Source organism: Seriola dumerili, unplaced genomic scaffold, assembly GCF_002260705.1.
Source record: "Seriola dumerili isolate Sdu_G_001 unplaced genomic scaffold, Sdu_1.0 BDQW01000592.1, whole genome shotgun sequence".
Classification (NCBI taxonomy): domain Eukaryota; kingdom Metazoa; phylum Chordata; class Actinopteri; order Carangiformes; family Carangidae; genus Seriola; species Seriola dumerili.
In genome coordinates, this window is record NW_019174847.1 from 493,302 (window position 1) to 514,643 (window position 21,342).

Sequence of the window (21,342 nt, forward strand, 5' to 3'; positions counted from 1 at the left end):
ACCCTCCTCATCCTCTGGTGCAATCATGACGGATTAAGGTCTCATGAAGTCAGGCATCCTTCCCTCTCAGACGTCCCGGCGTAGCACATTCCTTCATTAACCACGAATCCACGGTGTCACAACGTCTCCTCCTGCCTACCTCAGACAAACACTCATATTTGTTCTGTTTGTCATAAAATCTGCAAACATCCTGTCTGACCTGATGAGCGGGAAAGGTTTTTGTCTTGTGGGTCACGTCTTGTTTGTCCAGGTCCTGACAACAGTCTATAACAGAGAGGCTGCTGGGCTGCCTGTGCTGCAGCAGTCTCAAACTATCTGGATCATGAAACCTCTAATAGCATGAGAATAAAAGAATGACTGTTTCTGTTGTTTCAGTTGAAGGAGAAAAAAATGGTAATGGTGCAGAGATTCCTACGGAGACTGAGTTTATTGAAGATGTAGTTGTGTGGAACCAGTGGCAGACTTCTTGTTCTTGTGAGCTTAAAAAAATCTTACATGAAGTTTTCTGCACCTCTGTTGCCATGAGAAACAAGTTAATCATAATGTCCGAGGTTCAAATCATTTCATTTTTCCCTTAAAAATTGTGTCTCTTTGTGAAACATATGTAGAAACATGTTGAAATCTCATGTACCAAATTAAAAAACAGCTGTTGTAAATTCTAGTAAGTGTCTGTGGTTAGAACTGGAGCATGTATCACAAGAACCGAGGACTGATGTTGATCCACATGTTGCACAAAGGGCAGAATGGCATTAGCAAGAGCAGAGGAAACTGTCCACAGTCAGAAAAACCATAAAACTGCTTTTCTTTTAGAATCCAACATCGTAAATCTGAAACCTTTCAACTCTGTGAAATGCAGAGGCTGAACGCTGCAGCTCTGACAGTACCAGTGTTTTCTCTGAGTCACAGAGGAAGAGGAGGGATGCCTCCACAGCGCCGTGTCTTTGACCTCTAGTGACCTGAAGTCTGACACTCATCTTCCATGTTCTGCTAAAAAACCCTCGTCTGACAGGTGAAGTGACGTCTCAGTGATGAAGACAAATCCAGTTTTCCTGTTCTCACAACAACTGGCTGCTTCCTGACCAGAGCAGAGTCTAAGCCAACAGGTCCAACACTTCATGACCTGCAGCAGCTACAGCGTCACTTTTCAGCAACAGGGTTTAATCTGTTGAATAAAGCCGATGAAGCGTTCAGTGAAACACGAGGACTCGCTTCAGTCTTCTCTCTCACTCACAGGACAAGTCTATCTGGTTCATCTGGGAAGCATCAGTCACAGGTGTGTGCATAGTTCCTGCTCAGAGACTTCCAGCTCCAGGGTCATTTATTACCCAAACCCCCCTGTTATCACTGTTGTGTTTGCACCCCTCTCCTCCCTCAGAGACCCCCCCCCCACCTCCCCTCTCTTTGGACTCCAGCCTGAACAACCCCTTGCCAAGTCCAGGAGCCAGTCTGCTGCTCTCATCAGGACCCTGGAGCCCCCCCCCCCATTTTTAATGTATGCTCTTCTTTAAGTCTGTCTTTGTCAGTCTTACACTTTCCACTGTGGAACAAAGGAAAAGAACAGTCTCTGCTATCTTTTCATATTACCTGGAAGATATTCTTCACCTGCTCGGCTGATAAAAAACTGCAGTCAGCGTGTAAGAGAAAGTGAAATTAGAAATTTAGAAATGAACGCAAGGTTTATTAAAAACAAGGGAAAACAGACTGTTTTGTGCAGGAGCTTTTCTACTGCAGATTCCACAAGTAGACGTGTGACACACGGCTCTACTCTTCTGGCCAACGGTAGGAAAATGTCACATTATCAAGGAGTTTCCTCTGGACGCTCGAATCTGATGATCTGAGGTTTAATACAGCAGCTGAAGCTGGACTTAATCCTGCTGCTTCTTCTTCTTGCTCTGTGGTGAGGTATTGTTGGCTTGAGAGAAGTGCGCAGACATGGCAGCCAGCGCCCGGTAGCGGTGAGAGATTGAATTCTTCACTTCTTTAGGCAGTTCAGCGTAGCTGCAGACGAGAGGGAGGGGAGTAATAATGAGTGTAACGGTAATAATGATCAATAACCTCAGATTAACACACCGATGAACCTCAGTAATTAATGGATGCACAGTACAAAGTAAAAGAGATCGTCACAATAATGTGTGTTGGTGAAACTGTCACTGAAGTGCAATTCAGTCTATGTGTCCACAGACGGTGTGTTAACCTCTGACTCCCCCTTGTGGTATGAACTGGGAGTTCAAGCACAGCCCTCACTCACGTTTTGTCGTATCCGTCCGGCTGGAAACATGGATCCCATCCAAAGTCCCGAGGACCCCGGGGCTCCACAATGTGCCCCTAAAAATAGAGAGAGTAAGTAGAAAATAAATAACACACACACACACACACACACTGAGAGAGAGGGAGATTCTGACCTCTGTTTTCCCTCTGAACAGCTGTACTGGTTCGTCCTTCCCAGCACTGAAGGCGAAAGTGCAGAGAGCCCAGGCTGATTTATCTTCGAACCCAGCCAGGAGTTTATACAAGCCTACAACAAAACAGTGAACACCATGAGAGCAGCTGCACGCTCACGATGCTGTTCCATCCAGCTCTACAGATCTGTGGTACAATCACTCTGCAGCACTTCATTCATCACCACACTCACCTTCTGGCTTCAGTTTATCCAGGAACCATTTTCTACACAAACAAAGTTTATTTGTAATTATTACTGTTGATTATCACTGATACAGATTAAATGGCTCGATGGATGAAAAGGTTGTTTTACTAACATGTAAGGACCAGGTAAGCCTCCTAAAGCCGTGAAGCACAGACAGGTGTCCTCCACTATGACTGGCCCATCAATCTGAGGGTGACAAACACACACACATAGATCAGCGTCTGTCAATCATCCTACACATGTAAACACCGTTAGTTACCTGAGTGACAGTGGAGTCACTGTACCTGCCGTGCAGCCTCCTTACACTTGTGTATGGAAATCTCATCTGGCTCTCCCTGGTACTCAGGCACTGGATGAAGAAACAGACATTTTATTACATATTTATTCCTTCCCTTAACACAGGCTACTGCAGCCGTAGCCAACGCCAAAACAACAAACCATGACTGGGTCCACAGAGTAATCTCAGCGCCATCAACTGACTTCAACAACTCCCGCCGCAGACCTGCTCCCACTCCCCACCTGACAGGAACAACTACCTGTCCCCCACACTCTCAGCCAATCACAGGTACGTGGTCTCACACCAGTCACTGTCATAGGTTGCTGAGATAACTGACAGAATTCACAGCCTTTAAGCATAAAACACATTCACTGACAACCTGTAAAACTCAGTATCTGCAGTTATGAGCCATTTCTACTGAACTTAACAGTCTTAACAGTCACCCTCTGACAGAGCAGTTACCAGTCCGTTACACTAGGTTCTGCTGGCGGTCTCTCTTTTGATTAGGGCTGAACCACATGTAGGAAAAAAGTCATATCATGATTATTTTTAGCAGATTTTGCGATTCTGCATTTTGTTTTCACGATGTTTCCTTGTGTCTGGAGGAAAAGACTCAGTAGCAGCACAGTGCTTCCTGTAGGACCTGCTGTGACACATTTTACCTTTATTATAAAAATGCAGCTCCTGTGATTTGGATATCGCAATTTTTAAAATAATATTTCGATTAACTGTTCAGCTCTCATTTGGATACTTACAGTCAATCTTCTTAGACACCAGTTTGTAGGGAAACCTGTCTCCCAGGATCTGAATGACCTGCAGGACGTGGAGGGAAAACAGAGACGGATGGATCTATTATATCAACTGTTGACGGGTGAAACATGAGAGCTGTGGATTAGATTACAGCTCGTGCTCGGCGCGGATATTTAACGAGCACAGTCTGGAGAAGATCCGAGAAGATCAAAAGTCTCTAAACTAAACCTGAACCTTTGATTCTCACCTCTTCCAGTTTTTTCGCGTTTCCAGTCACGAAGACCACGGACCGTCCAGCCTGAACAGCCATGATGGGCGACCACCGGACGACTAACGATGCCGGACCGGAAACTTCCGGTTTAGCTCCGGCCAATAAAATCCGCTCTGACAGCCTCAGCGAATCTCCGGGCAGTGGCGGTGCTGCCAGACACACTCCAGTCCAGCAGGTGGCGGTAATAAACCAATTCGTTGTTTGCTACCCGCCAATAAACTTGAAGGAACAGGAAGAAGAAGGAGCGGTCCTGCCAACAATGTCGTCCGGGTGGAACAGTCAGTGTGAAGTGCCATGTGGAGGAATGGCTGTAAACAGGCTGTGACTCCGTAAACCGACACGTTAAGAGGTGATTTAACCGCTTCAGTCGACGATGAGTCTGTTACCGCGCTCCGCGGAGGAGTTCAGCTCCGCAGAGTACTGGGAGAAGTTCTTTAAGAAGCGCGCGGAGAAAGCTTTTGAGTGGTACGGAGACTACAACAAACTGTGCGGCGTCCTGCACAAATACATCAAAGTGCACGATCAGGTAAAGGTGTAGAGCGGGTTATTACAGGTACAGATACACAGAACACCTGGGTCGATAGGACATTACTGTTGTCATTCACTTGCTGCTAACTTGTATGTACAGGTGTATAAGTGTCAGGACTGACAGTAAATGTTTCGCCTTGTGTAGTTGCTGTGCTTCCTGTCTGATGGCTGGTGGGAGAAGTATTCAGATACTTTAACATACAATAACACAGTGTCAAAATCCATTATAAAAGCAGTCATGCATTCTCACGTCAGCAACAATATAGTGGATCAGCATTAATGTACTTGAAGTGTCAAAAATTATTCATCATGCAAAAATATGGCCTGAGTTATAATGTTATAATATTTAACCTTACGGGATTGTTGATATTACTGTATTAATGTGAGATTAGTATTTTACTGTTCTAGATGTTCAATCTGTCTAATGTTTATACTTTTGTGTAGTTAAATCTACGAAAATAATTCATTCTTTAGAAGTGCCATCAGTTTTGCATGTTAAATGTCAATCTGCAAAGTAACCAGCAGCTATAGCTGTCAATTAAATAAAGTGGAGTAAAAAACATCCTGTATTTTGCAGTTAAATGTAGTAAAGGAGAGGGAAATACTCAAATAAACTACAAGTATCTCAAAACCTCTGTGACAATAACTGAGAACATCTCTGTCCTTCAGGTGCTGGTGGTCGGTTGTGGGAACTCTGAGCTGAGTGAACAGCTGTATGATGTCGGCTACAAGCATCTGACTAACATTGACATCAGCGAGACAGTGGTGAGCCACATGAACCAGCGAAACGCTGAGCGCCGGCCAGGCTTGACCTTCCAGCAGGTGGATGCTACACAAACTCCATATGAGGATGCCAGCTACCAGGCTGCTCTGGACAAAGGCACGCTGGACGCCATGGCATCTGAAGAGGAAGGAATTCTGGCCAGGAGCATGCTCACTGAGGTAATAAACCAATGATCTGCGTGGTCAGCGTGCATCTCTGCGTTCTTCTCACAGCAGTGTCCTTGTGTCTGCAGGTGGGCCGTGTGCTAAGTGTCGGGGGCCGGTACGTCTGTGTGACTCTGGCTCAGGAGAGTGTGATCAGATTGGCTGTGGAGCACTTTGTTCAGCTGGGGTGGGCGGTGCGGCTCCACTGCCTGCAGGAGGAAAGTGGAAAAGAAGAGGACTCCTTCGCTCTGCCCGTCTTTGTTTTGGTCTGCACCAAGTTTCGTCAGCCCATGCCCACACCTGTTCTGGAGATGTGTCTCGGGGAGGATGGTGCCCCAGCGCGGCTCACACAGGTGTCAGAGTTGTTGTCGGCGGTGAGGGAGCATCAGGCCTACTCTGTCCTGAGAAAGAGGCTCCGCACAGGCACAGACGCCAGCTCGAACCTGTCGCTCACACTCTGCCACACCAAGACTGGCCTCCCCAGATACACTCTCACAGTGCAAGACTGTTCCCCAGGAGCCAAGGTGCCCAGATCAAACCACTTTGCTATATTTATTGGTGAGCTCTCCTGTTGTCTCATCATTTTCCCACCTTCCTATGTAGGTCACACGACTCTGATCCTCTCTGACGGTTTTCGTTGTCTGATTCCTTCTGTCAGTGCCTCAAGGCAGCGAGACAGCTTGGCTCTACAGCTCCACTGAGGGGCGCAGGCAGCTGGCGGCCAGCGCTAACTTTCGACGCCTGATCGTTGTGGCAATGCACCGGAATCAGGAGTACACAGACATGCAGGCTGTCCAGTCAGAGCTCTCGCCGATGGTGATGGACCTGGCTCCTCGGGGTATGCCAGCCAACCAGCAGGTAAACACTTTAATATAATCAATCATTCCACCTGGATAAGTGCATCATTGTATTACTTTAAGCTCTCTCTCTCTCTCTCTCTCTCTCTCTCTCTCTCTCTGTCTCTGTCTCTGTCTCTCTCTGTCTCTCTCTCCCTCTCTCTCTGTCTCTGTCTCTGTCTCTGTCTCTCTCCCTCTCTCTCTCTGTCTCTCTCTCTTTCTCTCTGTCTCTCTCTCTCTCTCTCTCTCTCTCTCTCGCTCTCGCTCTCTCGCCCTCTCTCCACCCAGGTGCCCTTTCTGTCAGTAGGAGGCGACCTGGGATGGCGAGAGGAGGTCAGCAGGGGTGTGAGTGAGCTGAGTGGAGAGTACTGTGTGGAGAATGTGAAAGGGGAAGACGGAGAGATGTACCGCAGACTGGTTTTCCTGTCTAATGCTGCCCTTGTCCAATCAGAGAGCCGCCTTGTCTCCTCCAACACCGGTCAGTTCGTCTTCCTCTTCTCATTCAGTATATTATGATCTGCAGTTAATTAACCAGTTAACAATTACCAACAACACATATACATTTATGCAAATTATTTTTTACAGTTTACAAACAAAAGGATCCTGTCACAACAGTCAAAACAAACAAACAACCAAAAAAAAAAGACAAAAAACTGGAGTAAACAATGAAAAGGAAAATCCTCTCTAATGGTTTTCTTTAGGATGTAAATGGTGGAAATAAAAGACTCTGTGTCTCTGCAGCTTCGAGTCACAAGAAGAAGAACAGAAAGAAGGCCAAGCCAGCAGCTCCACCAACAACATCCTCCACCTCTCTGTCCGTGGACAGTGGCTTCCTCTGCTGCGCTCACCATGAAGTCATGGTGGCTGGTCTCTCCATGCTTGGGGTGGGCACGCCGGAGAACAAAGGTCAGTTCACGCTCATTTTGTACAGTGTAGTCAATGTGGGAGAGGAGCAGCTTTCCATCGTCTCTGTCTCTGATGAGCTTTACCTTTGACTTGTCTGTCCCCTCTCAGGCGTCCCAGTGTCAGTGCTCCTGGTGGGACTTGGTGGAGGAGGCCTGCCTCAGTTCCTGCGGGACTTTGTGCCGGATGTTACTGTCGAGGTTGTGGAGCTAGATCCTGTGGTGCTGGAGGTGGCGAAGGAATGGTTCGGATTCAGACCAGACGATCGTTTGACTGTCACTCTTGGAGACGGCCTTGAGCGCATCTCTGTCCTGGAGAAGGAAGGTGAGTGCTCCAGGTGGACAGGTGAGAGAGCGGAGAGTATGAAGATGGTCAGAGGAGGAAACATCAGAGAGACTCAGCCACATGTTTGATCCTCAGTCAGACCCAGTCTCAGAGTAGGAGTCTGTTGTTCGTTGACAGGATTGGTTCCTGAGGTTTGTGACGTATGAAACTCTGAATGTGTGTCTGTGAGACTGTCATTGGTTGACTGCAGCTCAAGGTGGAAACACTGAGTCATGGTGATGATGATTATTGGCTCATGATGTGTCTTGTATTTTATAAAAACACCATGTGAACATGTTAACAAGGTCAATCACCTGATTTTCATTGGAGGGGTCTTTAACCTAGAAGTGACTTTGTTTCTCTGCAGGTGGTTGTGTGTTTGATGTCGTCATGTTCGATGTAGACAATAAAGACAGCACTGTGGGTATGAGCTGCCCCCCCGCTGCCTTTGTAGAAACCTCCATCCTGAAGAAAGTGAGCAGCCTGTTAACCCCCAGAGGTAAAGTCTCCTTCATGATTTCTTTGTCTCGAGCTGCTGGAATCTGTCAGCTGTTCTGTAAAATCATGTCAATCAGTGTTTTGGTATAAGATCATGAATATTAAAAGATACCTGTTGATAAGTTAAGAAGACGATCGATAAACTTCATAAACAGCTTTTTGTTTACCGGTCTCATTCCACATGTAGAGTCTTTTTTGATAGAAATACTTACCTGTAATTTACTCATTTCTCCCTTTTTGCCCCTCCCCCATCTCAACCAGGTGTATTCATCCTGAACCTCGTGTGTCGTGACTCGGTCTTGAGGGAAAGCGTGCTGCAGCGTGTGAGCGCCGTGTTTCCCGCCATCCTCTCTCGAAAGATTGAAGGGGAGGTCAACGAAGTCCTTCTGTGCTCTCGTGGAGAAAAGGAGACGTCGGATGGCGCCCGCATCCTGACATCCCTGAACCAAGCAGCCAAGAGTCTGCAGAGCGCACTGGGCTCTGACCGGACCGGAACCAGCCGCAGGCCACATATAGACATTGTAGAGCTGTTAAAAGACCTGAGAGTAGAGTGACGTGTGAAGGGGGTTTAATGAGACTGATTTTATTAAAAATCTCTTTTCTCTGAGAGACCTGAGAACAGGAAGCAGAGACAATGAACAACGAAGACAACACACAACTAAACAACACAAGAAACTGACAAAGAAATAATGAACATTTACAGTGGTCATAAGATACATCAAATAATAAAGCTTTAAAATCTCCAAGGGAAAAGTCAGAGTCTAGCCTGAGGGCAGTGTCCAGTTCATTACATTTACATGGTGCAAAGTACCTGAAACCAGTTGTGCCAGTATGAGTGTGAACCTGAGGCTTGGGCAGTTACTGATCTGTGGACACTGGATTTCAATGGGAGTTTGAAGCTTTAACAGTAGATCTTTATAAATGAATAACATGAGAAGTTTCCTCCTGACTGTAGTGAGGTCCAGCCCACGGTGCCACGCAGAGAACAGTGATGAGTCCGGTATCTGTCGTGTGTGATAAAGCGTAATAAACTATGATGCACCGGAGCAGAATATCTCCACAGTGCAGGACAGACATGAAGGTGGACTGCACAGTAGTTGTACGGCTGGAGGAAGACAGACGTTCTTTAATTCTGTACAAGGAGCCAAGTTTGATTTTTAATTCCTGAGTCAAGTGTTGAATATGAACCTTATATGACAAAAGTCTGTTGTCGAGCCAGATTCCTCAGTATTTGTATGAATCAGTGAAGGTGATGTGAGGAAGTTTTAATGACAGGATGGTCAGAGTCTCTGGTGGATGGACCTTTGTCTGCATTTAAGACTCATTTGTGATTAAGGAGGAGACAGTTGGAAGTCATCACAAGCAGACTGAAGAGAAGCAATATGATGTAAAACATTCTATCACAAGTATTTTATCTTTACATCTTAATGTGGTGCCTCTACAAAAAATGAATTCCCAGTGCCATTAGTTATTGAGCATTTGTTATTATTATTATTATTAGTAGTAGTACTATTATTATCATTGTTAGTATTATTATTATTATTATTATCATAATCATTATTATCATTATTATTATTATTATCATCATCATTATTATCATTATTATTATTAATTCGTCGTTAAATGTAGGCTTTAGTTTGTCTTCCACTTTAGTTTCCACTGTAGTTACTACATGGTGCTCAGTTACTCCCTCATTGCCAGAGAATGCAGCCGTGTTATTTACAGTAGATGAATGTCCACTCTGGTTCTAGTGGCGGTGTTTATAGGGCTGCACGGAGCCCCGCCCCTCTGGATGTGTAGCTCAGAGGAGCGAACGCTCCCCGGTGTCTGGTGAATCTGGGTACTTTCATTAAGTGGTTTAAGAAGTTTGTCTGTCTTCTGCGTGAAGGGGGTTTCACCGAGCTAAAGTTGCTGACCACCGCGCATGCGCTCCAAAGTGGATTCCGTTAGCTGTCAAAGTAGAAGGTTTTCCTCCGTGTCCACGGACCAAACTCGGTTTAGCTAGCTCCTCTAATGTGTCCCGGGTTTGAGGGAAACGACACACCGCGACGTTTTGGAGTTTTAAATAACCACACGTGTCCACAGCGAGCTGTTTTCGGAGACTTGCGGACCGTGAGGACTAACTTGGAGTCTACCGTCCGTTACCGCCAGCTCTAACGGTAACGGACTAACGGCTGCGGAGGTTGTGGACGTTCACGAGTTGCTACAGAGCTTCCAGTTTTATTTCCTAGATTTTCTACGTTTCACTAATGAAAATACCGTGAATGTAAGTAACCGTTAAGTATGTTAGCTGCTCTGTCGACGGGTGTAGTCTAGAACCGGAGTACAACAGGGTTTAAAGGGGCTGGACAGGTAACTGCTGCTCCGTTGCGATGGGCAACCACGGGATGGAGGATCTGATCCCGCTGGTCAACCGCCTTCAAGACGTCATGGGCAGGGTGGGGCAGAACAGCAGCCTCCACCTGCCGCAGATCGTGGTGGTGGGCGGCCAGAGCGCGGGAAAGAGCTCCGTCCTGGAGAACTTTGTGGGCAGGTAAGTCTCACACCACGACCTCTGAATGAACTGTATCTACACAGTCCCCGTAACTGCTCACTACAGGTGGGTGAGGTTTAGGTAGTAAAAACAGGTACTACTTTCTAATAAAGCATACTAAATTATTAGTTATGGCTTTATTAACTTTAAAAAATAATTAAAGTAATTTAGAGTAACTTTTTATTCTTCGCTGTCAGTAGTTTAATACAGAGAACAGGTATATGTATCCAGCAAAGGTGGCCTGGGGTTCATCACCACATTTTAAATTTGACATCAGAACATGGTGAAAAAAAAAAAAGTCAAGATTGTATTTCTTTACACAAGGAAACGTAGAGAACATTATGACTTACTGGTTTATAACAAATGTTAAGTTCTCTTAAATGGAAATGAATACAGGAGCCATTTCATCCTACTTATTTATTTTTAATTAATGTATGTATTAGCTTTGTGTTGGTGGATGTGCGTCATAGGGGTTGTGTTGTGTATTGTGAGTCTCATTGTGAGTATGAATGATATGGATGTGTATTGATGTATCTGTTGTTATTGAAGTATTGTTTATGAATTGAAGGGGACCTCAGGCAGAGGAGCCATTGTTATAGCACAGTGACTAATGTGGATCTAACTAACTAACTAAATAAATAAATAATTATTAATATTATTAATAATGCTTTATATATCACATATATCATATATCCTGAACCAAAATCCATTAACAACAAACAACTTGTATAACCAGATTTGATAGCTATTAGAAAGCAAGAAACCCACCAGGTTTTATTAATATTTATAACAGCAGTATAAAAAAAAATACAAATATTACACACACAAGTACTTTTCACAACCTGGCAACCTGATGTTTGTTCTGATTAATGGCTTATAACTGATCATAAAGCATTAGTAAATGATTCATTAATCATCAATAAAGCTCTTGGGTACAACTTGAAATTCTTTCTTTCTAAAAACACCAGTAGTTACAGCTATAGCCTGCACATGCCTTTATATACAGTCTGTGGCTACAACTGATAAATCCTTTATAAAGATTGGATGAGCTGATATAACAGTACTGTTACTGTACTACCAAAAGTCTGTTATATCATTCGAATAGTCTTCGCTAATTCTAATAAAATACATTAAAATGTTTGAATTAATCAGTGAAAATGTGAATCTTTGTGTCCCTAGGTTCAGACTTTGAATTTGTCAGTTACTGCTTTTTGTTTGTAATGCTAACAGTAGAGCCATGGGGGCTGGGACATTCCCTAATACACAAAAATCCCATTGAATTGAAATGAGGACTTTAGGCTTTAACTGTAATGCATCGTTGAAATCAGTGTGTGTTCGTACATGATATATCATGGTCTCTGCACCAATGATATGGCTATATTTGTTGGTGTCAAGTGGTGGATGCCAGAGGTGGCAGTGTCTGTGCGACAGCAGCCAGGACCACAGCTTATCTCACACACAGCCTCTGTCTGGAAAGGGCTTGAGGTTAACATGGCTTTTGAAAAGTAATGAAAGGAAATGAAAACAGAGCTTTGTTGAGTCACACCTTATTCTGACCTTTAACAGATTTCACGCTCCTAAAAATAATGCAGCCCGCCCATGAATAACTGGGTTGTTTGGGTAAAATTAAAATGCAAGTGAGAGAGTTTGGACAGTTTATGAGGAGAAAGTTATTTCCATCTTGTCAGAAAGGAATGCTGGTGAGTAAGTCAGTAGTTTCCTATAGATAGAGGAGACAGCGAAGCTCTGTGATCAGGAGGAGACATCTGTATTGTCCAGAGCCATCCGGGCCTTAACGTGAAGCATTTCCAGGAACTGCAGTTGGCCGTTAATGCTCGCTTTCCTGAGTGTGTATTGATATTTTATCACGTACCTCACTTCTTTGTTTCAGCCATGACTGTGTTATGACACCCGTTTTGTGCAGGGCTGTGCCAGCTGTTTGATCCGGGACAGGATGTAGTAAAACAAACTTCCTGAATCTGATTTTAATAGGAAAGAGGAGGATAACATTTTGACAAACTGCATTCTGTTAATTTATGGTGAACATTACATTTAACTTGTAGTCTTTATATAAATCTGACAGGACTGATCATATGGAAAAACGTTTCTCAACCTTTTGTAGTTGCTGATGTTTTGTCAATTAAAGTAAAACTAACACAGACTTTGTTATGCCAGTGTCTGATAGAAAATCATACTGCTGTAGTGAAATGTCTTATCTGTGCATGTGATATAAAGTCATTAAAATGGTGGAAGTTAAGACTCTAGTACACATCAGTATCACATAGCAGTGGCAGTTTGCTGTGTGTGTGTGTGTGTGCTAGTATGTTGCCGTGTGTGTGTGGCGTGCGTGTGTTGCTGTGTCTGTGTGTTGTGTGTCTTGTGTGTTGTGTTGTGTGTGTCGTTGTCTGTTGTGTAGCTGTGTGTGTAGTGCGTGCGTGTGTGTGTTGTGTGCGTGCCGTATGCGTGCTGGCTGTGTATGTACATATGACGCATGGTGTGTGTGTTTGTGTGTGCGTGTGTGTGTGTGTGTGTGCGATGTTGGTCGTGTGTCGTTGCGTAGCGTGCGTGCAGTGCGTGTGCGTTGCTGTGTGTGTGTGTCGGGTGCGGTGCGTGCGTGTGTGCAGGTCGTTGTGGTGTGTGCGTGTGTGTGTGTGTGCGTGGTGGCTGCTGTTCAGATCAGCGAGTGATTCTGGCGTCATTCCTGTTGTGTGGTGTGTGTGCTGTGTGTGTGCGTGCGTGCGAGTGTGCGTGCGTGCGTTGAGTCCGCTCGCGTGTGCGGGTGTTGTGTAAGATGTGTTGCGCTTGACTAGTAGTGTGTGTGTGGTGCCTTGCGGCTGTTGCGTGTGTCGTGTTCTGTTTGTGGTGTGTGTCTCTCCTTGGTCAGTTCAGTCTTTCCTCTCCAACAGAGACTTCCTCCCACGTGGCTCAGGAATTGTCACTCGCAGACCTTTAATCCTCCAGCTGCTCCACGCTGACTCGGGTGGGTAAAACACTCATATTCACTCTTTTAGTGGATGTCCTGTCATTCTGTTATTTAAAGCTGCCACCAGATGGCAGTATGATATTTCACAATGACGGAGCCTGACTGGTGAGACAGTATTGTCATCTAATGTTCCCAACAGTAATATTGTGTTCTGTGATTGTGGCCCTCTGACCTCAGCAGCAGGATGTGCAGCGTGATCCCAAAAACAGTCTTCTGGAAACTTGCTGGAAGAGTAAAATTACAATTAAACAAACAACATTGTGTGTCCTAATGTGTTTTATTGGGTTCTTATGGCCTGAGCCACGAAAACGTAAAAAAAAAGCAGCTAACATTTTTATGCACTGTTCACGCTGATATTCAAAAGACCCCCCCTGAAATAATGATCAGAGAATGAATCCACTCTCATTTAACAGGGGCTTTTCTTCTACTTGTTGTGTGTCTTTCCAGAGTACGGGGAGTTTCTCCATTGTCAGAGAAAGAAGTTCACAGACTTTGATGAAATCCGCAAGGAGATAGAGGAAGAGACGCGCAGACTCACAGGATCTAATAAGGGAATCTGTCCTGTCCCCATCAACCTACGGATTCATTCACCACATGGTAACACAGTGTGTGTGTGTGTGTGTGTGTGTGGATGTTCCACATATCCATTCACATATATTGTCTGTTTCTCTGACATGTGTATGACCTGTATGTTTATCTGTACTCTTGTGTTTACAGTGCTGAACCTGACGCTCGTGGACCTTCCCGGCATCACCAAGGTGCCAGTAGGAGACCAGCCGGCAGATATAGAGTACCAGATACGAGACATGATCATGCAGTTCATCTGTAAGGACAACTGTCTCGTCCTGGCTGTCACACCAGCCAACACTGACCTGGCCAACTCTGATGCTCTCAAACTAGCCAAAGATGTCGACCCACAGGGTAGTACGTGTGTGTGTGTGTGCGTTACATTCAGATGTTTGTGTGTAGATGTTGGCAGGGTTGTTATATATTGTTCATGCTCCCACAGGTTTGAAATCTCATTTAGAGACTAAAACATGTCCTCTCTCTCTCATGTCCCCTTTAGGTCAGCGCACAATAGGTGTAATCACTAAGCTGGACCTGATGGATGAAGGAACAGATGCCCGGGAAATACTGGAGAACAGGTTGCTCCCTCTGCGCAGAGGTGTGCTGCTGTTTGTGTGCATGTGTGTATATGTGTGTGCATGTGTGTGTTCCCATGGCGTTGAGCCATCTGCCTGCAGTCCAGTCACACAGGAGGCTCTTTGGACGGGATCATGATTGTGTCTGTTATCACCAGTCAGAGTCTCAGTCTCGGCCAAGCACAGACATGGCTGAGACAAATTAAAACACAAATCACACATTAGGGGGTGATTATAGAATCAGATTTTAATTTTAATTCTTATTTTAACAAGATCATTACAAATCATTTCTTCATCTGAAATATTAAAGTCAGACCTGTTTTTACTCAGAATGATGCTGTGGTGACAGTGTCGAGGTCCCCCTTGAACTCTGTCACCACTGTCCCATAACAAATACACAGACAGGGCATGTAGTTTCACAGTTTCAAGATCCCCTAAAACCTCCATGTTCCTTCATCTGACACACAGATCTAATATCTGTGGATCTACAATCCACTTCAATAGATACGGCTCAGACATTCACAGCTCCTGTACAAAAGGATAATATTTTAAAATATTTTAAACATTTTGTTGTATTTTGGGTCACTTTAGGAAAAGTCAAACTTCAGGCTAAAAGACATTTAAGATATTTTTACTGCTGTTAAACGTCAGAACGGGTCAAATGTGACCAGAACAGTGTGTAAGGTTTAAGACACTGCACTTCTACCTTTTACAATTGATTTTAAAAGTCTTTAAACTAAACTTTAAATGTCCTCGCTCCTCCCCACAACAGATATTTCTTTGGTTTTATGTTCCACCCACATCACTATGGTCCTCCACTCCTTTCTTTTAAATGTTCCTTGTATTTCATAGCCCCTAAACTCTGGAACACACTGTCTCTGGACGTCAGAACAGCGAGCTGTCTTGGCCTTTTCAAAAAGAAATAAAAAATCTGTCTTTGATTTGGATCAATATTAATTCAGATTAATGTTCTGGCTTTTGCTTCAGTTTTCAACTTCTTATCATTCGTTTTCCCCCGTGTTTGTTTTATATTATTGACTTTTATTCATCATTTTACAGTTGTAGTACATTTTTAATCCGCACATCTTTTTTGTGTGTGTGTGTGTGTATTATTATTCCTCCGCCCGGCAACAGTCAGAGCGGCAAGAGCGGCAGCCATTTTGTTGTCAGGTTGTCAGTCCGTCCGTCTCATTCTCATGGACGTAATATCTCAGTAACACCTTGAAGGAACTTCTTCAAATTTGGCACAAACATTCATTTGGACTCAAGGATAAACTGGTTAGAGTTTGGTAGCTAAAGGTCAAAGGTCAAGATCAGTGTGACCTCGGTAAACACACAAATGGTTAATATTTTATATGACCGGATAAATAGGGGTGTAATCTGAAACTAGTCTGAGTGGCGGAGGGATACGACCACGAGGAGGTGATTCTAGTTTTAATGTGCTCCGTGAAGCACGTTGGGCTGCATGTGTGTATGAAAGGTGCTATGGAAATGAAATGAGTTGTGAGTGTGGTGTGGAGTGGGACAGAGGCAGCAGCTCCCGGAGCAGTGCAGTACAGACTAAAGCAGCACCAGGTGCTGGCTCCTTCATGCTTCTCTTACAGTATTAATGCATTAGCCATGGAAGCCACTGAAAGAACTGCCCTGTAACAGCATAGAGCTGAAGCATTAGATATGGAGCCTGCTACTATTACATCTATTACTATAGTAAATAGGGGATTTGGCCAGCTTTATACCATGTGCTCTGCTGTTGTACAAACACACCCACTTCCTGCTTGTATGTGCTGCAGTCGTAATGGAACAAATGGTGTTCTGGGAAGAGTTCCCAAGGACATGTCAGAATGCAAGTTGAATCTGTCTCACAAAAGAATCTTTGATTGTTCCTTTTTTCTTGTTGCACACTGTCTTCCTCACAAGGATCACATGCTCTTCATTTCCTGCCCCCCCCCCAGGTTACATCGGGGTAGTGAATCGCAGTCAGAAGGACATTGATGGGAAGAAGGACATTAAAGCTGCTCTGCTTGCAGAGAAGAAGTTCTTCCTGTCCCATCCGGCCTATAAACACATGGCTGAAAACATGGGCACCCCCTACCTACAAAGAACCCTCAACCAGGTTAAAGATGCACACACTTCCAGAGAAGTAAACACGTTGTGTATATGTATTCCTACTGATAGTGTTTGTTTGCAGCAACTGACAAACCACATCCGGGAGACTCTGCCCGCTTTCAGTTGTCATCTGCAGAGCCAGTTCCTGGCTTTGAACAAAGAGGCTGAGGAGTACAGACAATATAGTTCTGAAGACCCTGCACGCAGGACCAAGACACTGCTACAGTCAGTCACTCGCTCACTCTGTGTGTATGTCCGTTTATTCTCTTTTAAATCATTATCATCAGTTTCTCTCCCGCTCTGTCGGTTTCTGTCGTCCAGGTTAGTTCAGCGCTTGGCCGTCGACTTTGAGAAACTCATCGAGGGCTCAGGAGACAAAGTCGACACTGCGAATCTGTCAGGAGGTGCTCGGATCAACCGAATCTTCCACGAGCAATTCCCCTGTGAACTGGTCAAGGTGTGTGTGTGATTCTCTGATGTTTGTGCATATGAATGCTGTATGTGCATTAATAACTGACTGACAGCACACTGTCTGTCTTCAGATTGAGTCTGATGAGAGGAAGATGCGGCAGGAGATAAACTACGCCATCAGAAACATCCACGGCGTCAGGTAGACTCTGGCGCTCTGAGCTTAGATCCTGTCACATCATTCAGTGTTTGTTTCACCTTTCATGTCTTTGTCTTCTTACAGGACAGGTCTGTTCACTCCTGACCTGGCCTTTGAAGCCATAGTGAAGAAACAGATATCACGGTTAAAGGGGCCATGTCTTAAATTTATCGACCTGGTCAGTCAAGAACTAATCACCACTGTGTACGAGTGTATCAACAAGGTATAAAAGTGTGTGTATCATGTGTTGGTGCAATGTACTTTACGCCTCAAGGTGTCTAACAGTGTCCAGGTCTGTTCTCTCTCTCTAGCTCAGTTCCTTTCCCAAACTGCGGGACGAGACAGAGAGAATTGTAACCACTGAAATCCATGAACAAGAGAATAAATGCAGAGATCAGGTCATTCACAAATCAGTTTCACTAAACTCTGATTTCTGAGTGATGAAGTTCTGATTCTCACTGTATTAATGTGTGTCTGCTCTGTTCAGGTCTTGTTGCTCATTGGCATCCAGCTCGCCTACATAAATACCAAACACGAGGACTTCATTGGCTTCACTAAGTGAGTAACCTCATCATTTTGATTCCTCTGCCCGGCGACAGTCAGAACCGGAGGCCATTTGGTTTTCAGGTTTTCCTTCCGTCCCCTTCTCATGGACACGATGTCTCAGTAACTCCTTCATGGAACTTCTTCAAATTTGGCACAAACATTCACAAGGACACAGAGATGAATTGATTAGACTGTGGTGTTCAAAGTTCAAAGGTCAAGGTCACTCTGACCTCCCAAAAACACAGAGCACAGTAATTGTAACTAACTTTCACACAAATGGTTAATATTTTATTTGACTGGATAAACAGGGATGTAACCTGGAACTAGTCTGAGTGGCGGAAGGATACGACCGTGAAGTGGTGATTCTAGTTTTTAACATTAATGAACTATAAGATATTAACAAAGTAGTGGAGTAAATAAACGTGCTCTTCCTCTCTTTCAGCGCCCAGCAGACGTACAACCACAGCAATAAGACCGGGAAGGCAGGAAACCAGGTGAGACTTTCACCAGCACTGTGTTCATTATAACTGAGGTTAAGTGTTCAGTATCTTTAACCATGTGTATCTTAAGACATTCAGTCCATCTGCTGATCAGTTGGTCCATCAGTCCAGTCCCTCCTCAGAGGATGTGTCCCAGTGACCTTTGGTCTGCAGACGTGTCACCAGAGGGTTTAACTTCCCACTGAAGAGCCCAGTAATTTTAGCAGCATCACCCTGAGACCAAAGAGTAAAGCTTTGTCACTTTTAAGCAAAACAAACTCACGTCTGTCTGTTAATGACAGTGTGCTCCTCTTAGAAAGTCATATATGAAAACATGATGTGCTGCCAGCGGCTCTGTTCAGTGCACGTGAACTAAAGCTTTCTCATTGACCTCGAGTTACATGACGACACTGTCCCACGTGTGATGCATTAATCAATATTAATCAGAGTCATAGCTGCAGACAAGTGGGAGATTTTGTGTCGTTCATATTTTTCCTGAGGGGGCTTTTGGGTCCGATCATGCAGCCAGAGTTGATCTTGGCTTTTGACAGGAATGTGTGTGGAGCAAAAAGGAGCAGATTTTTAGTCTCATTCAGATTTGATTTATGTGTAACATAATATTTATGTGACACATTTGAAGGCAGGGATAATTAGAAGCACAATCCCAGTATAATTGTGTTTAGTCAGTAACCTTGATACACGATGATCACATTAGTAGAACAGCAGTACATTTTAATCACAGCTTTAATGGATTAAACATATGTGAATAACTTTTCACATGTTTCTTTGATAGTAATGTCAGCGTCATCCCAAAAACATTATTTTATAATTATATACATGTTTAATTTGACTCCTTCATGTGTTTTCCTCCAGGGTGTGGCTTCTCCCTCCAGTCTAATAGTAGGAGACCAATCACTTTAAGCCTTGTCACTCACTGCTGCCTCTGCTGGACATGTGTGGCTTTGTTGTAGCTTTATTAATCTTCTCTTTCATCATCTGTAACTGATTCACTGCTGACGTGTCCAACTCTTCCTCTCAGTGACAGTTTGCAGGACGGTCTCAGCCCACTAACCTTCCCCTGCTGCATTACTGTGTGATATTTCCTCAGTCTGCAGGATGTTGCTTCTTCTTCTGTTTCTTATTCAGCACACATCTGACTGGTGTTGTTATGCTTACTGTGTTTTCCTTCGCCTGTATCTAGCCTTTATCTTTCTGACCAGTTAAGTCGGCTGCTGGTCAGTTTCGGTGATTGCCTCATGGCTGCGTACTCTATCGAATATATTTCACAATCATCTAACGTTTTCCTCCAGTGTCAACTGTTTCTTTACTCTTCATTTCAGCTGCAGGGTTCCACATTGTGTGTCCTGCTTTTCACTCTCATAGGAGTTTTACTTGCTATCTAATTTTCCATAAACCTGTCCTCTCAGTGCCACTGATGCTGCTGCTGTCAGTCCTGTCATCTGAGTCCTTACCCTTCGCTGTTGTGCAGGTCATTCGTAAAGGCTGGCTGACCATCAGCAACATCGGCATCATGAAAGGCGGAGCCAAGGAGTTCTGGTTTATTCTCACTGCAGAGAGTCTGTCCTGGTTCAAAGATGATGAGGTGAGTCTTCTCATTATTCTGATTCCTCCTCCTTTTCTCATGCGTTCACACAATCAGATTACACCGAGATGAGTTAGAATGTTTAATGGCAGTTTATGTCCTAAATCAGAAAATCAGAACACAGCAGCACACGTGTTGTCACATCTTTATTAACTCATATTTGAGCTTGAAACAACATGTTCATAATGAAGTTTACAGATAATTGAGTAGAAAATCTTTCATGTGTTGATACTGAAGTTGGATGAAGTGTCCTGGCTCTGATGTCAGTGGGGCTGCCATCTGTCTGCCTGTCTGTGCCTGCTGTACAGGAGCAGAAGGTCTGCACAGCAAGTGTAGACAGGCAGACACACCACAACAGTCTCATCCTGTCACAGCTGACGTCATGAGGAGAGGGAGGGACAGAGAGAGAGAGCACGTCGCAGCATCTGTCTACTGATACAAACAAACACCTGTAAACCTTCACATCTGGATGAAACTGTGGACAGTGCTGCTGTAATGACACGGAGTGTGTAATGTTTGACATGGAGTGGTCGGTAGAAACAGTACTAATCAGTAATTGTTCTTGGTAACTCACTGAAGCTCTGTGACGTACCACACCACGAACTGTGTAACTAAGAGAGAATCTTTGACCCTGTTTCTGTTTTCTTTGCGTTTGTCTCCTGCCACCTGGACCTGCAACTGAGCCCCTCCATTTCCCCCATTCATTCCTGGGACGACCCCTCCCCGTCCGTCCCACTCTTCCCCTCACTCCCCCTTTTCTTCCTCTTCTGGGAGTTCAGGCATTTGGAGCGGCTCACTCTGACACAGCTGGAGCTGCCCCAAGCCAAACTGAGACACACACACACACACATGCAGCAACACACACAGAGGACAGGCTTGTATATACAGTATACAGCACACACGCACACTCTGATGTAAACAAACTGGCATGCAAATAGTGGAGACAAATATACAGTCACTCAGACAGACACATGGTCACTCTTCAGATAAACACTGCAGAGCTTAAACACAGTGTTCCCAGACGCAGCTCCAGGCGAGCACGTTACACACTCAGTGTTAGTTTCCTCTCACTGTCATCCACTTACTAACATTCACAAATCAGCACAGCCTTCGCACATCTGTGACAAATAATACAAAGACAGGTGCAGATATCTGGTGAGACTTCAGAGCAACAGACATTTCACAGTAAGTTTCACAACGAGGAGGAAAATTGAAATCTCTTCACTTCATTTTGCTTCAGACGATCAGCAGAAGATTTATCAGCTGTCTGTGTTTGAGGCCTGAGTGCTTTGTCAGTCACCCGTAGTATCACAGAAGATCAGATCTGCCTTTCCACACACACACACACACACACACACACACACACACACACACACACACACACA

At 44.5% G+C, this 21,342-nt stretch overlaps 3 protein-coding genes across 6 annotated transcripts in view; 2 read left to right on the top strand and 1 right to left on the bottom strand.

Moving 5' to 3' along the window:
- Nucleotides 1–1,650: 1,650 nt before the first annotated feature.
- On the bottom strand, nucleotides 1,651–3,998 carry itpa (inosine triphosphatase). Its single transcript, XM_022764877.1, has 8 exons — nucleotides 3,919–3,998; nucleotides 3,677–3,734; nucleotides 2,929–2,993; nucleotides 2,757–2,830; nucleotides 2,633–2,664; nucleotides 2,403–2,515; nucleotides 2,249–2,325; nucleotides 1,651–1,998 (listed from the first exon to the last, which is right to left on the bottom strand). Exons 1-8 carry the CDS (start codon nucleotides 3,979–3,981, stop codon nucleotides 1,866–1,868), a joined length of 615 nt encoding a protein of 204 aa, XP_022620598.1. The 5' UTR covers nucleotides 3,982–3,998; the 3' UTR covers nucleotides 1,651–1,865.
- A 222-nt stretch (nucleotides 3,999–4,220) lies between these two features.
- On the top strand, nucleotides 4,221–8,699 carry mettl13 (methyltransferase like 13). The gene is made up of 9 exons (XM_022764859.1): nucleotides 4,221–4,468; nucleotides 5,140–5,412; nucleotides 5,487–5,955; nucleotides 6,056–6,255; nucleotides 6,522–6,711; nucleotides 6,975–7,139; nucleotides 7,248–7,460; nucleotides 7,828–7,959; nucleotides 8,220–8,699. Exons 1-9 carry the CDS (start codon nucleotides 4,316–4,318, stop codon nucleotides 8,510–8,512), a joined length of 2,088 nt encoding a protein of 695 aa, XP_022620580.1. The 5' UTR covers nucleotides 4,221–4,315; the 3' UTR covers nucleotides 8,513–8,699.
- A 1,207-nt stretch (nucleotides 8,700–9,906) lies between these two features.
- dnm3 (dynamin 3) overlaps nucleotides 9,907–21,342 on the top strand; it is a 21,978-nt gene continuing 10,542 nt past the window's right edge. Inside the window, exons 1-15 of one of the 4 annotated variants that reach the window (XM_022764842.1) lie at nucleotides 9,907–10,491; nucleotides 13,398–13,471; nucleotides 13,922–14,071; nucleotides 14,192–14,398; nucleotides 14,541–14,639; nucleotides 16,569–16,729; nucleotides 16,805–16,947; nucleotides 17,044–17,179; nucleotides 17,265–17,332; nucleotides 17,414–17,552; nucleotides 17,641–17,727; nucleotides 17,817–17,887; nucleotides 18,318–18,369; nucleotides 19,228–19,254; nucleotides 19,844–19,957. In XM_022764842.1, the coding sequence (XP_022620563.1) occupies nucleotides 10,331–10,491; nucleotides 13,398–13,471; nucleotides 13,922–14,071; nucleotides 14,192–14,398; nucleotides 14,541–14,639; nucleotides 16,569–16,729; nucleotides 16,805–16,947; nucleotides 17,044–17,179; nucleotides 17,265–17,332; nucleotides 17,414–17,552; nucleotides 17,641–17,727; nucleotides 17,817–17,887; nucleotides 18,318–18,369; nucleotides 19,228–19,254; nucleotides 19,844–19,957 (1,689 nt within the window). In that variant the 5' untranslated portion in view covers nucleotides 9,907–10,330. The remainder of the gene's footprint in view (nucleotides 10,492–13,397; nucleotides 13,472–13,921; nucleotides 14,072–14,191; nucleotides 14,399–14,540; nucleotides 14,640–16,568; nucleotides 16,730–16,804; nucleotides 16,948–17,043; nucleotides 17,180–17,264; nucleotides 17,333–17,413; nucleotides 17,553–17,640; nucleotides 17,728–17,816; nucleotides 17,888–18,317; nucleotides 18,370–19,227; nucleotides 19,255–19,843; nucleotides 19,958–21,342) is intronic. The other 3 variants (XM_022764843.1, XM_022764844.1, XM_022764845.1) reach the window with 3 other exon arrangements.